The sequence below is a fragment of the Pelobates fuscus genome, chromosome 6 (assembly GCF_036172605.1).
Source record: "Pelobates fuscus isolate aPelFus1 chromosome 6, aPelFus1.pri, whole genome shotgun sequence".
Lineage (NCBI taxonomy): Eukaryota > Metazoa > Chordata > Amphibia > Anura > Pelobatidae > Pelobates > Pelobates fuscus.
The window spans coordinates 288,324,742-288,337,449 of NC_086322.1; the positions used below are offsets into that span (position 1 = coordinate 288,324,742).

General features: G+C 43.2%; 1 protein-coding gene across 4 annotated transcripts in view; it reads left to right on the forward strand.

Moving 5' to 3' along the window:
* The first annotated feature begins 7,086 nt into the window (after positions 1-7,086).
* CDC27 (cell division cycle 27) overlaps positions 7,087-12,708 on the forward strand; it is a 29,335-nt gene continuing 23,713 nt past the window's right edge. For 3 of the 4 annotated variants that reach the window (XM_063459383.1, XM_063459384.1, XM_063459386.1), the window contains exon 1: positions 7,087-7,324. In XM_063459383.1, coding sequence (XP_063315453.1) covers positions 7,298-7,324 — 27 coding nt within the window. In that variant the 5' untranslated portion in view covers positions 7,087-7,297. The remainder of the gene's footprint in view (positions 7,325-12,708) is intronic. The other variant, XM_063459385.1, reaches the window with a different exon arrangement.

Consider the following 12,708-nt stretch of genomic DNA (forward strand, 5'->3'; position numbering starts at 1 on the left):
AAAATTATAGATCAGGGTGGTGCAGTAGACATTGCTTACCTCGATTTCAGTAAGGCTTTTGACACTGTTGCACATAGAAGGCTTATCAACAAACTACAATCTTTGAGTTTGGATTCCAATATTGTTGAATGGGTAAGGCAGTGGCTGAGTGACAGGCAACAGAGGGTTGTAGTCAATGGAGTATATTCGAAGCTTGGGCTTGTCACCAGTGGGGTACCTCAGGGATCTGTACTTGGACCCATTCTCTTTAATATTTTTATTAGTGATATTGCAGAAGGTCTTGATGGTAAGGTGTGTCTTTTTGCGGATGATACTAAGATATGTAACAGGGTTGATGTTCCAGGAGGGATAAGCCAAATGGAAAATGATTTAGGTAAACTAGAAAAATGGTCAGAGTTGTGGCAACTGACATTTAATGTGGATAAGTGCAAGATAATGCATCTTGGACGTAAAAACCCAAGGGCAGAGTACAGAATATTTGATAGCGTCCTAACCTCAACATCTGAGGAAAGGGATTTAGGGGTGATTATTTCTGAGGACTTAAAGGTAGGCAGACAATGTAATAGAGCAGCAGGAAATGCTAGCAGAATGCTTGGTTGTATAGGGAGAGGTATTAGCAGTAGAAAGAGGGAAGTGCTCATGCCATTGTACAGAACACTGGTGAGACCTCACTTGGAGTACTGTACACAGTACTGGAGACCATATCTTCAGAAGGATATTGATACCTTAGAGAGAGTTCAAAGAAGGGCTACTAAACTGGTTCATGGATTGCAGGATAAAACTTACCAGGAAAGGTTAAAGGATCTTAACATGTATAGCTTGGAGGAAAGACGAGACAGGGGGGATATGATAGAAACATTTAAATACATAAAGGGAATCAACACAGTAAAGGAGGAGACTATATTTAAAAGAAGAAAAACTACCACAACAAGAGGGCATGGTCTTAAATTAGAGGGACAAAGGTTTAAAAATAATATCAGGAAGTATTACTTTACTGAGAGGGTAGTGGATGCATGGAATAGCCTTCCAGCTGAAGTGGTAGAGGTTAACACAGTAAAGGAGTTTAAGCATGTGTGGGATAGGCATAAGGCTATCCTAACTATAAGATAAGGCCAGGGACTAATGAAAGTATTTAGAAAACTGGGCAGACTAGATGGGCTGAATGGTTCTTATCTGCCGTCACATTCTATGTTTCTATGTTTCTATGTTTATAACTAAAAGGTAGAAGTGAGAAATGTCTCATTTAAGGCCAAAGTAGCTAAACTGAAAACATCGTTGACTAAGAGAATTATTCCTGTGCAGCTATTTTTCCCTTGATTTTGCAATGTATTGATAACTCTGTTAATGTAGATATCCATACATCTATCCTTGAACTGGGCGCCTCCATCTTAGATCGTTGTCAGTCAGTGGTATAAATGTTGCTATTTTCTGCTACTGAGCATAGTTAGTGGAAGGGTATAAACTGACACAATGTTTCCATTCTCTAGATTTACATTGTGTGCCCTGGCTATGCCTTGATTGAACTGGATTGGGAAGTCACTTTCTAAATCATCAATATACGTTTTAAAAGAAAAGAACATAACTTGGAAAGGAAGGGTTAACACAAGTCATAGGTGATTTCCAATATTTCTTTCAAATGTTGTATTTTTCAAAGTAGAGACATTTACGATTTAAATACAGTAATGGTGTTCTGCTGCTCTCTGCTGGTAATATGTGAAATTGCATATTTAAAACATTTTTTACTATGACTGTACTGCTGCAATTAAACTCAATTCATATGAAACGAAGGGACCCAAGTCTGTCTCAGGATCATGGGAGCTGTAGTTCAGAATTTAATGCAGTCATTTTATTTTGTAAAGTCCTGTATTATTCAACCTGGATACTGTGCCCATCAACTCTTCAGAAGACCTGAAGGAGACATTGTGGTTTTAGGGATTGGGTTGAATGGGAAGTACCAGCAGATGTATAGTCCTTTTACACAATAATAAGTATTTTCTCTGCTGACAATGGACACAAATTATATTTAAAGGGCCACACTATATATATTATTTATTTATTTATTTATTTATTTTCTTTCAGAAGTCCCCTTTGGCCACCGAAACTTGAGGAATCGTGGTTTTATAACTATCCTAGAGTTCTAGACATGAGTATGTCAGCCAGCGCTGACGAGATTCACAGGGTGGAAACTGTACAGACCATAACGACTGGTTTCTGGTCAGTGGTCATTTTAGATCATTACCTATGCTTTGGTTTTTAAAAACAAAACATCTATTGCTAAGGGCAGGGGTACCCAAAAGGTAGATCCCCAGATGTAGTAGAAATACAACTCCCATTATGCTTTGCATGGTTTTAGAATGTCTTTTTAGAATGAAAAAGCATTGTGGAAGTTGTAGTTTTAAAACATATGGGATCTACCTATTGGGCACCCCTGCCTAAGGGTATCTGCAGAAAGCAGGGTGAAGTCGGAAACATGATGACTGCCTGTGCTCATTTGCATGTCAAACTGGGAACTCTGGGATAGTTTTTGGAAACATGATTTCTCAAGTTTCTGTGCCTTAGGGGGACTTCTCAAAGTCCAAATTAAGAAATGCAGATGATGCATAACAGTATTTCTATTTACACTGTGGGAGGTTGTATCATATTTGATCTTACCACAAGCTATTTGGCACCTAGCTATATATATATATATATATATATATATATATATATATATATAATTATATATATATAATTTCTCAGAGTAAATCAGGATCATTGATTGAAAGCTTTGCATGAGCCCATACAAGTCACAAACTTTTAATGGTCAGGGGTAGGCATGAGTAGAGACATCTACTGGCAAACTTTCAAGGCAGACAATATCATATCTTAAAGGGATACTATATATACCAAAACAAGTTTCTCTTAACCCCTTAGGGACACATGACAATTGTGACATGTCATGATTCCCTTTTATTCCAGACGTTTGGTCCTTAAGGGGTTAAAGGACCACTATAGGCACCAAGACCACTTCAGCTTAATGAAGTGGTCTGGGTGCCGGGTCCATCTAGGGTTAACCCTGCAGCTGTAAATATAGCAGTTTCATAGAAACTGCTATGTTTATAATAGGGTTAATCCAGCCTCTAGTGACTGTCTCATTGACAGCCGCTAGAGGCGCTTCCACGCTTCTCACTCACGCTGCCGTCCATGCTTTCCTATGGACTGGCGACTGACGTCAGAAGAGGGAGGAGAGTCCCCAGCGCCGAGGGAGCCCGGCGCTGGAGAAAGGTAAGTGTTTAACCCCTTCCTCCCCGTAGAGCCCAGCGGGAGTGGGGCCCTGAGAGTGGGGGGACCTATTAACACTATAGTGGCAGGAAAACGAGTTTGTTTTCCTGGCACTGTAGTGGTCCTTTAATGAAGCCGTTTCGGTGTATAGATCATACCTCTGAAGTATCACTGCTCAATTTTCTGCCACTTAGGAGTTAAGTCACGTTGTGTCTGTTAATGCCACCCTAGCCACACCTCCCCTGGCTGTGACTGACACAGCCTGCATGATAACAAAATGGTTTCACTTTCAATCTGATGTAACTTACTTTAAAAGTTTCTATCTCCTGCTATGTAAATTGAACTTTAACTACATACAGGAGGATCCAACAGGCTCTAGCAAAATATTTAACAAAGCAGAAGATAAGAAATTTTAAATAAAACTGAATTTGCAATAAAGGAAGTATAAACATTAGATGACTCTTTACAGGAAGTGTTTAGGAAGGCTGTGCAAGTCACATGCAGGGAGGCATGACTAGGGCTGCATAAACGAAGTGATTTAACTTCTAAATGACAGAGAACTGAGCAGAGATCTATACACTAAAACGGCTGCATTAAGCTAAAGTTGTTTTGGTGACTATAGTGTCCCTTTAATGTTCTTACAGTGAAACTCCCATTCATTTAATGAGTGTTAAGTCTCCTTTCTTTAACACTGAATGCTTGACTTATTGTCCTTTGTACATGTAATGGTCTGGTATGGATGGAAACACAGCATTGGAATAGATGCTACAGTCTGTGGATCTAGGAGCAAAGTTGATGCAACAGTACCTTCAACTCAAATCGCGTCCACTAAGGAGACGCTAGCAGGTGTTAAACAATGGCAGTGCCATGCAGCTCACAGTACAGTTCTGTTAACGAACAGGTCACCAGAGAGAGATTTTCAAGGACCCTATATATTTGTGTGCAGAGAGATATCGTATTCCCTCGAAGACTCCTCTTCTGCAACTGTCACTAGTCTAATACTATCCTTACCTTTTTGTGTCATTTTACCCCACTCCCTCTAGCATGTAAGCTCATTGAGCAGGGCCCTCAATCCCTCCTGTTCCTGTGTGTCCAACTTGTCTGGTCACAACTACATGTTTGTTCGTCCACCTATTGTAAAGCGCTGCCGAACTTGATGGCGCTATATAAATAACATAATAATAATAATTCTGATGTAATTATTATTATTATTTGTAAAGCTCCAACAAATTCCACAGCGCTGTACAATGGGTAGACTAACAAACACATAGGATAATGCTAGGATAATGTTCATTGAGGGCTTAGCGTTTTGTTTTGATGACAGTTGCAGGAGAGGAATCGGGGTGCGGGGAGAGAAAGCTGTTCACAGTTTAATTGATATGCTTTCTTGAAGAAGTAAGTATTCAAAGATTTTTTTTGAAGGAGTGGAGATTGGTTGAGAGTATATCAGAGAGGGGAAGGGCGTTCCATAGAAACGGTGCAGCCCTAGGGAAGTCTTTAAGGCTTAATACATTCTAAGCTTTTTTGACACTCACACAACTTGTATCCAACAAAGTGCATTACATACACAACTCCTATCACACAAAACCTCCCATATACAACTCTTATCACTCATATGCCGATCCCCCACCTACACACTACTGATATTACACATAATGTAGATGAAAGAGACTGGTGGAGAGACAGTTAGACAGTTGACATTTGAGGTAAGGAAAAAAAAAATTGGTGAAGAAAAGGGGGAAATTGTGGAATTAGGATGAACACAACTGATAGGAAGCAGAGAGAGACAAAGAAAAAGATGGAAAGTTGAGCAGAGAGACTGAGAACCAACACAGGTTTAATATCTGGTGGGATTGGAGAACGACGACCGATGAACAACAGAGAAAGAAGGCAAAAAAAGACACATGGAGGGAGAAACTGGACAGATTTAAAAATAAAGGCCTAAAAAGAGATGTAAACTGCACGGGGAATGGCAAGCTGGATTTTTGCCAACAGCAGTGATAATTCTGCCAGTATATATCTTTGAATTGGCCCTTACAGCGGCCTCCTGTGGGTAACCAAACATTTTTCACAACATCCAAACCAATAAACGTCTTCATTAAATAGAATGGCATGATCTGTCTCGAGTGCCCTTCTCGGGGAGCAGGGGTAGATTGGCCTCCTCTTGTCCAATGCTATAGTTATGGAAGTGTTTATTGGGGCATACCTGCCCACATTAGGAGGAATGTTGAGCGGGACAGCGTGGGCAGGTCCTGGGGGGTTATCACCAGTTGTGTTACAGGCTTCCCCAAAATAGACAGACCCACCTGACAAGGGATGGGGGCCATCAACCTCCTAAACCGCGGGGTACCCCTGGCGAGACTGGTCACTATGGTATAAGTGAGAGAAAAGGAAAAAAAGAGAGAGAGAGAGAACTACCAGGAGAGAGCGAGAAATGATAACGGTATCGCTGGTGGAATGGCAAATATCAATCAATTAGCCTAGGTATGTCTACAAATAAAACATAACTTAAAGGGACACTATAGTCACCTGAACAACTTTAGCTTAATGAAGCAGTTTTGGTGTATAGAACATGCCCCTGCAGCCTCACTGCTCAATCCTCTGCCATTTAGGAGTTAAATCCCTTTGTTTATGAACCCTAGTCACACCTCCCTGCATGTGACTTGCACAGCCTTCCATAAACACTTCCTGTAAAGAGAGCCCTATTTAGGCTTTCTTTATTGCAAGTTCTGTTTAATTAAGATTTTCTTATCCCCTGCTATGTTAATAGCTTGCTAGACCCTGCAAGAGCCTCCTGTATGTGATTAAAGTTCAATTTAGAGATTGAGATACAATTATTTAAGGTAAATTACATCTGTTTAAAAGTGAAACCAGTTTTTTTTTCATGCAGGCTCTGTCAATCATAGCCAGGGGAGGTGTGGCTAGGGCTGCATAAACAGAAACAACGTGATTTAACTCCTAAATGACAGTGAATTGAGCAGTGAAATTGCAGGGGAATGATCTATACACTAAAACTGCTTTATTTAGCTAAAGTAATTTAGGTGACTATAGTGTTCCTTTAAGAGACATTTGTGTCAATGCACATCAGGCTGACTGACAGCCTTCAGCATACCTCCAAACAATATAGAGGTATGGAACTGAGACGGCGTGGGCAGGGACCTAAGTGTGGGTCTGGTACGCTGCTGAAACTCTCCCTCCATGGACCTTAGTGCCCATTGCACAGCGCCAGCGCATCTAATAATGTGCTTGTGCTGTGCTGCCTGCGGACAGTTCCCTGGATGCGAGACACCACAGAATATTATTAGGGCAAAGGGACAGGACGCTAAAATAGGGACAGCCACGCCAAAATCAGGACAGCGGGGAACTCTGTGGGGTGCAGAATGAGTATCTTAGAGTATCTATAGCAACGAAGAAATGCTGTACAAGTGCATCTGCGCTGAGCTGTACCTAGAGCAGAGTAACTTCACATGCACCCATTTCACAGCAGTGCAGGGGTTAATTCAGCATATATGCCATGGACAGCCAAACTGACTCATGTAAGTAAAATAATAATAATAATAATAATAATTAATAATAAAAAAAAACTAGTGAAAATGTTAAGCAAATAAATAATAAAATCCATGAACACTAACATTTTTGCATTTTACAATAATGGAGAAACTATTGTAATTCTTGTAATTCCTCGAGCCACCGCTAGAGAGCGACCTTTCTGTCTCCTATTATCGTTCATTTCCGGAACATTTTTGTGACGCTCGGCTTTTTCCGTCAGCACCCTGCTGCTCTGGGAGCTAGGGTTCCGACTTAGACTTCCCACGGCTCCCGTCGGGTCTTTCCGTCAGCGTTCTAAGCATTCCGACGGCGCTCGGGTGTTTCCGGCCAGGACTCGGCTGTCTCCGGCGGCCTCCCCGGTAACGGTCGCTGTGAGTTTAAATGAGCCGGAGCCGCCCGATTGACGTCCTGAGAGTCGCCGACAGTGAGAGCGGTCCCGACAGCGGGGGAGAGCGCGCACACCGGGGGCCGGGAGGAAGGCCGGAGGATGACGGTACTGCAGGAGCCCGTCCAGGTAACACAGGGCCCGGCAGAGATCACTACTACACACCGAGGCCTCAGGCCTAACCCGGGAATGCGGCCAGTGGGAGCCGGGAGCCCGGACACAAATAGAGAAATACCAACAACAATACTAACACTGCCACCACCACCACCACTACACTGCCACCCGGAGATACTAACACTGCCACCACCACCACCACTACACTGACACCCAGAGATACTAACACTGCCCCCACCCCCACCACCCAGAGATACTAACACTGCCACCACCCCCACCACCCAGAGATACTAACACTGCCGCCACCACTACCACTACACTGACACCCAGAGATACTAACACTGCCACCACCACCACTACTACACTGACACCCAGAGATACTAACACTGCCACCACCACCACCACTACACTGCCACCCGGAGATACTAACACTGCCACCACCACTACACTGACACCCAGAGATACTAACACTGCCACCACCCCCACCACCCAGAGATACTAACACTGCCACCACCCCCACCACCCAGAGATACTAACACTGCCGCTACCACTACACTGCCACCCGGAGATACTAACACTAATACTAACACTGCCACCACCCCCACCACCCAGAGATACTAACAATGCCGCCACCACTACACTGCCACCCGGAGATACTAATACTAACACTGCCACCACCCCACCACCCAGAGATACTAACACTGCCACCACCCCCACCACCCAGAGATACTAACACTGCCGCCACCACTACCACTACACTGACACCCAGAGATACTGACACCACCACCACCACTACTACACTGACACCCAGAGATACTAATACTAACACTGCCACCATCCAGAGATACTAACACTGCCACCACCACTACTACACTGACACCCGGAGATACTAACACTGCCACCACCACTACACTGACACCCAGAGATACTAACACTGCCACCACCACTACCACTACACTGACACCCAGAGATACTAACACTGCCACCACCACCACACTGACACCCAGAGATACTAACACTGCCACCACCACTACACTGCCACCCGGAGATACTAACACTGCCACCACCACTACACTGACACCCAGAGATACTAACAATGCCACCGCCACCCCCACTACACTAACACCCATAGATACTAACACTAATACTAACACTGCCACCACCACTACAATGACACCCAGAGATACCAACACTGCACTGTGTACTACACTACCACCACTGACACCACCAACATTAATACTAACACTACTGTATACTAACACTATTAATACCACACTGTCACCACCAACACTACACTGACACCCAGAGAAATACCAACACTGCACTGTCTACTACTATCACCACCATCAACAGCAACACTGCATCACACTACCAACACCACCAATAGATACCAACACTATTAATACCACCACTGCACTGTCTACTACTGACACCACCAACACTAATAATAACACTACTGCATCACACTACCCAGAGATACCAACATTAATACCACACTGCCACCACCACTACTACCAGCACATCACACTATCACCACTACTACTGCATCCTACCAACACCACCCAGAGATACCAACACTGAACTGTATACTACACTACCACCACTACTACCAGCACATCACACTACTATCAGCACATCACACTGCCACCACCACTATCAGCACATCACACTACTACCAGCATATCACACTGCCACCACCACTATCAGCACATCACACTACTACCAGTACATCACACTACCATCACTACTATCAGCACATCACACTGACACCACTACACTGTACTACACTGTTTGTCACTGTACTGACAAACACTGCACTGTATTACACTACCAACACCACCAATAGATACTAGCACAGCATATTACCAGCACCACTAATACTATCACCATCACCACTACAGCACACTGACACCAACAACACTGTATACTACTACCAACACAACCAATAGATACCAACACTACTGCATCACAATACACTGTATACCACCAACACTAATACTACTACCCCTGTATACCACCAACACTAATACTACTACCCCTGTATACCACCAACACTAATACTATTACCCCTGTATACCACCAACACTACCACTGTATACTACCAACACTAACACTACCAGCACCACTACCACTGTATACTACCAACACTAACACTACCATCACTGCTACTACAGCACCTACACCACACTACCAAGACTACCACCACCACTACAGCACACTGACACAACACTACCACCACCACTGCACACTACACTACCACCAACACCACATCACACTACTACCACCACTACTACTGCATACTACCACCACTACACTAACATCATAACTACTACTGCATACTACCAATGACTCCATTACTACCACCACTACAGCACACTGACACCCCACTACCACTACTACTACCACTCCTACACTGACACCAACACATCACACTACACCACACTCCCACCACTAGTGCATAATACCAATAACACCACACAACAATACTACCACCACTACACTGACACCACAGGGGGAACAACTACTACTATATATTACACATCCCAGGGAACCACCACTACATCACAGGGGGACCACCACTATGTAATATACACCACAGGGGGGCCAACACTACATAATACACATCCCAGGCAACCACCACTATATAATATACACCACATGGAGAACAACCACTACATAATATACAGTCTACACCACAGGAAGACCATCACTACATAATACACATCCCAGGGAACCACCACCACTACACCACAGAAGGACCACCACTATGTAATATACACAGTCTACACCACAAGGAGAACAACCACTGCATAATATACACCACAGGGGGAACAACCACTACACTGTCACCACCACTACATAATACACACAATATACACCACAGGAAGACAACCACTACATAATATACACCACAGGGAACCACCACTAGACCACAAAGGCACTACCACTACATAATTTTCCTTGGGGAGACAGGCTGCGCTCATATATAGGGGACAGGGCAGCAAGGCTGGGGAATGGGGAGCACTGTGTAGAGGGGAGGAATGGGGAGCTCTGTGTGGGGGTGGAATTAAGAGTTCTGTGGAGGGAGGAAGGGGGAGGTCTGCATTAGGGAAATAGAGAGCTCTATATAGTGGTACAGGAAGTTCTGAGCGGGGAGCTGTTCAGATGGATGAATGGCATGTATAGTACATCACTAGGGTAAATCGGGGGAATGGGGAGCTCAGCAGTGGGTACACTGGGAACAGGAGAGCTCATCAGAAGGGCAGAGGAGTAAATAAAGAGTTAAGAATTTCAATTCAGTAATTGGAGAATTGTGGGATTGTTGGTGGTATAAATCAGATTGGTTTGCTCATCAGTGAGGTAAATGTGGAGAAAGGTTTGATCCTGGCATTAGGTGAGCTGCAAACTGGACGTGGGGTTTTGGAGAAAGGTTAGGATGATAAGACTGTATATGGGTATATGTTTTTTAAACAGCACAGGTAAGTATTTACATATTCAGTAAGATTTACTAATTCAGACAACTGGCAGTGTTTACATTCGGCAAAGAACACACCCCTAGTGAATGTCACACTGACCCTCACTAGAGGCACTTCCTTGTTTAAAGACTTTCAACTAACTGCCAAACTCTGTGAATGCTTCTCATACAGAAGCATTGGAGTCAAGCATCCAATTGGCTGAGCTTGACTATTCTGTGTAGGTCCCCAGTGTTTCTCTACGAGAAGCGTTGGATTGGACAATAGATAATCTAGATGAATCTCAAAAGAGAATGTGGTGCAGTTACTGGTGAATACAATTTCTTGTCTTTAGAGGAGGGGGGAGGAGTCATAAAAAATCCTCTGAACACTTTAACGTTAAAATTACATTTTTATAATTTTTTTTTTTTAGAATATTCCTTTTATGTCCTTCCAGTTAGGTGTCCCCACGCTCGGCATGATCCTACTTTACATAGCTACACCTTATCGTAGAAAAGGATTACAAGGACTTAATTGATGCAGTAAAATAAAAGCTTCGGGGGCCATAGATCGTCCCAGTGGTGACTATCTATGGCCCCCAAAGCTTTTATATTTTCCTAGTTGCTGTGAAGAGACAGTTGCGGCAATTGATGAATGGTGAGTTTAAAGAATTACTCCAAGCACAATGATCACTGCAATGGTTTTAGGTGCACTAGGTACCTGGAGACTATATTTGCAGTGTTTGGCTATAAAACAGAGATTAAAACCTTAGTTGGCAGAGGAGTAAGTTCACCTTCAAGAAATTGTCTGAAACTAGAGTTTTGGGTTCGCTAATGTAAATTCTGTGCAGATTTCATTGCACAAAATGAGTCATTGGCTGAGAGTCAGCTGATGCTCTCAGCCAATGAATGTCGACCGCTTCTGCAGAAGCTGGGAACACGTCGCTGGACTGCCAGAGACCATCGGAGCCCGGCAGGAACCCAGGTAATGGGGTCATCTGTTGCTAAAGGCTTTGCCTTAAAGGGTACTCTGAGCTACTGCAGGCTGTATTGGTTATAATATTTAATGTAAACCTTTATCTTTTTATTCTTAACTTTTAAAGAGTGTCCCAATGAGTGGAAATTGTCCAGCAATATTATAACATTCTAAATACATTAATAAGGGTTGCCAGATTCAACATTCTATTCCTGGATACAATATTGCTAATCCGTAGTGATGGTGCAGCCTCCTTCCTCTATGTGGTATGAGGAAGATTTAGCCGGGCTGCCACAGACCAGGGTTACTCCTGAAGGTAAGGGGACACCTGGGCATTCCTGCCACCATAACAACTTAAAGCATTTTTGTCATGGCTTGACCCCTATTTTATTTTATTTTATTTTTTTATATAATTTACCTTCCTACAACTCTACTAGTTATTAGTGTCCCTGCAACGTGCCATCGTCTGACCATAGTAGGCAATGAGATATAAATCCTGCACATGTGAGGTCCTCGTAATTGGAAATAGAGAAGGATTGGATGGAAAGGTGCGTATTATGGGAAAATTATACTTGACAAATAGCTTCAACCTTTGTCAAGATTCGTCAAGCGTAAAAAAAAAAAATACAATAGACCAGAAAAGAAGAGGGAACAAGAGAAGAGATATACCCCAATGAATACATACAGTTAGAATTTCTTATTTCCTGCTCTGTTAAAGGAACAGGATAAGTGTGCAGTCCACTTAATCTCATTGAAGTGGTCTGGGTGTAGTGCCCCTGTTCCATTAACCCTATAATATAAACAATGCTGCAGCAGTTTTTCCAAATCAGTGCTGTAATAAGCCAGGCCTTCTAGTTCTCACATAGCAGAGTGGGCATTTGTCATTTTCTCCAGGTTGTGCGTGTGGCTTGCATGCACATCCGGAACGAGCAAGAAAGATCTTTCTGGCCTCCTTAGAAAGAGCAAAGCTGA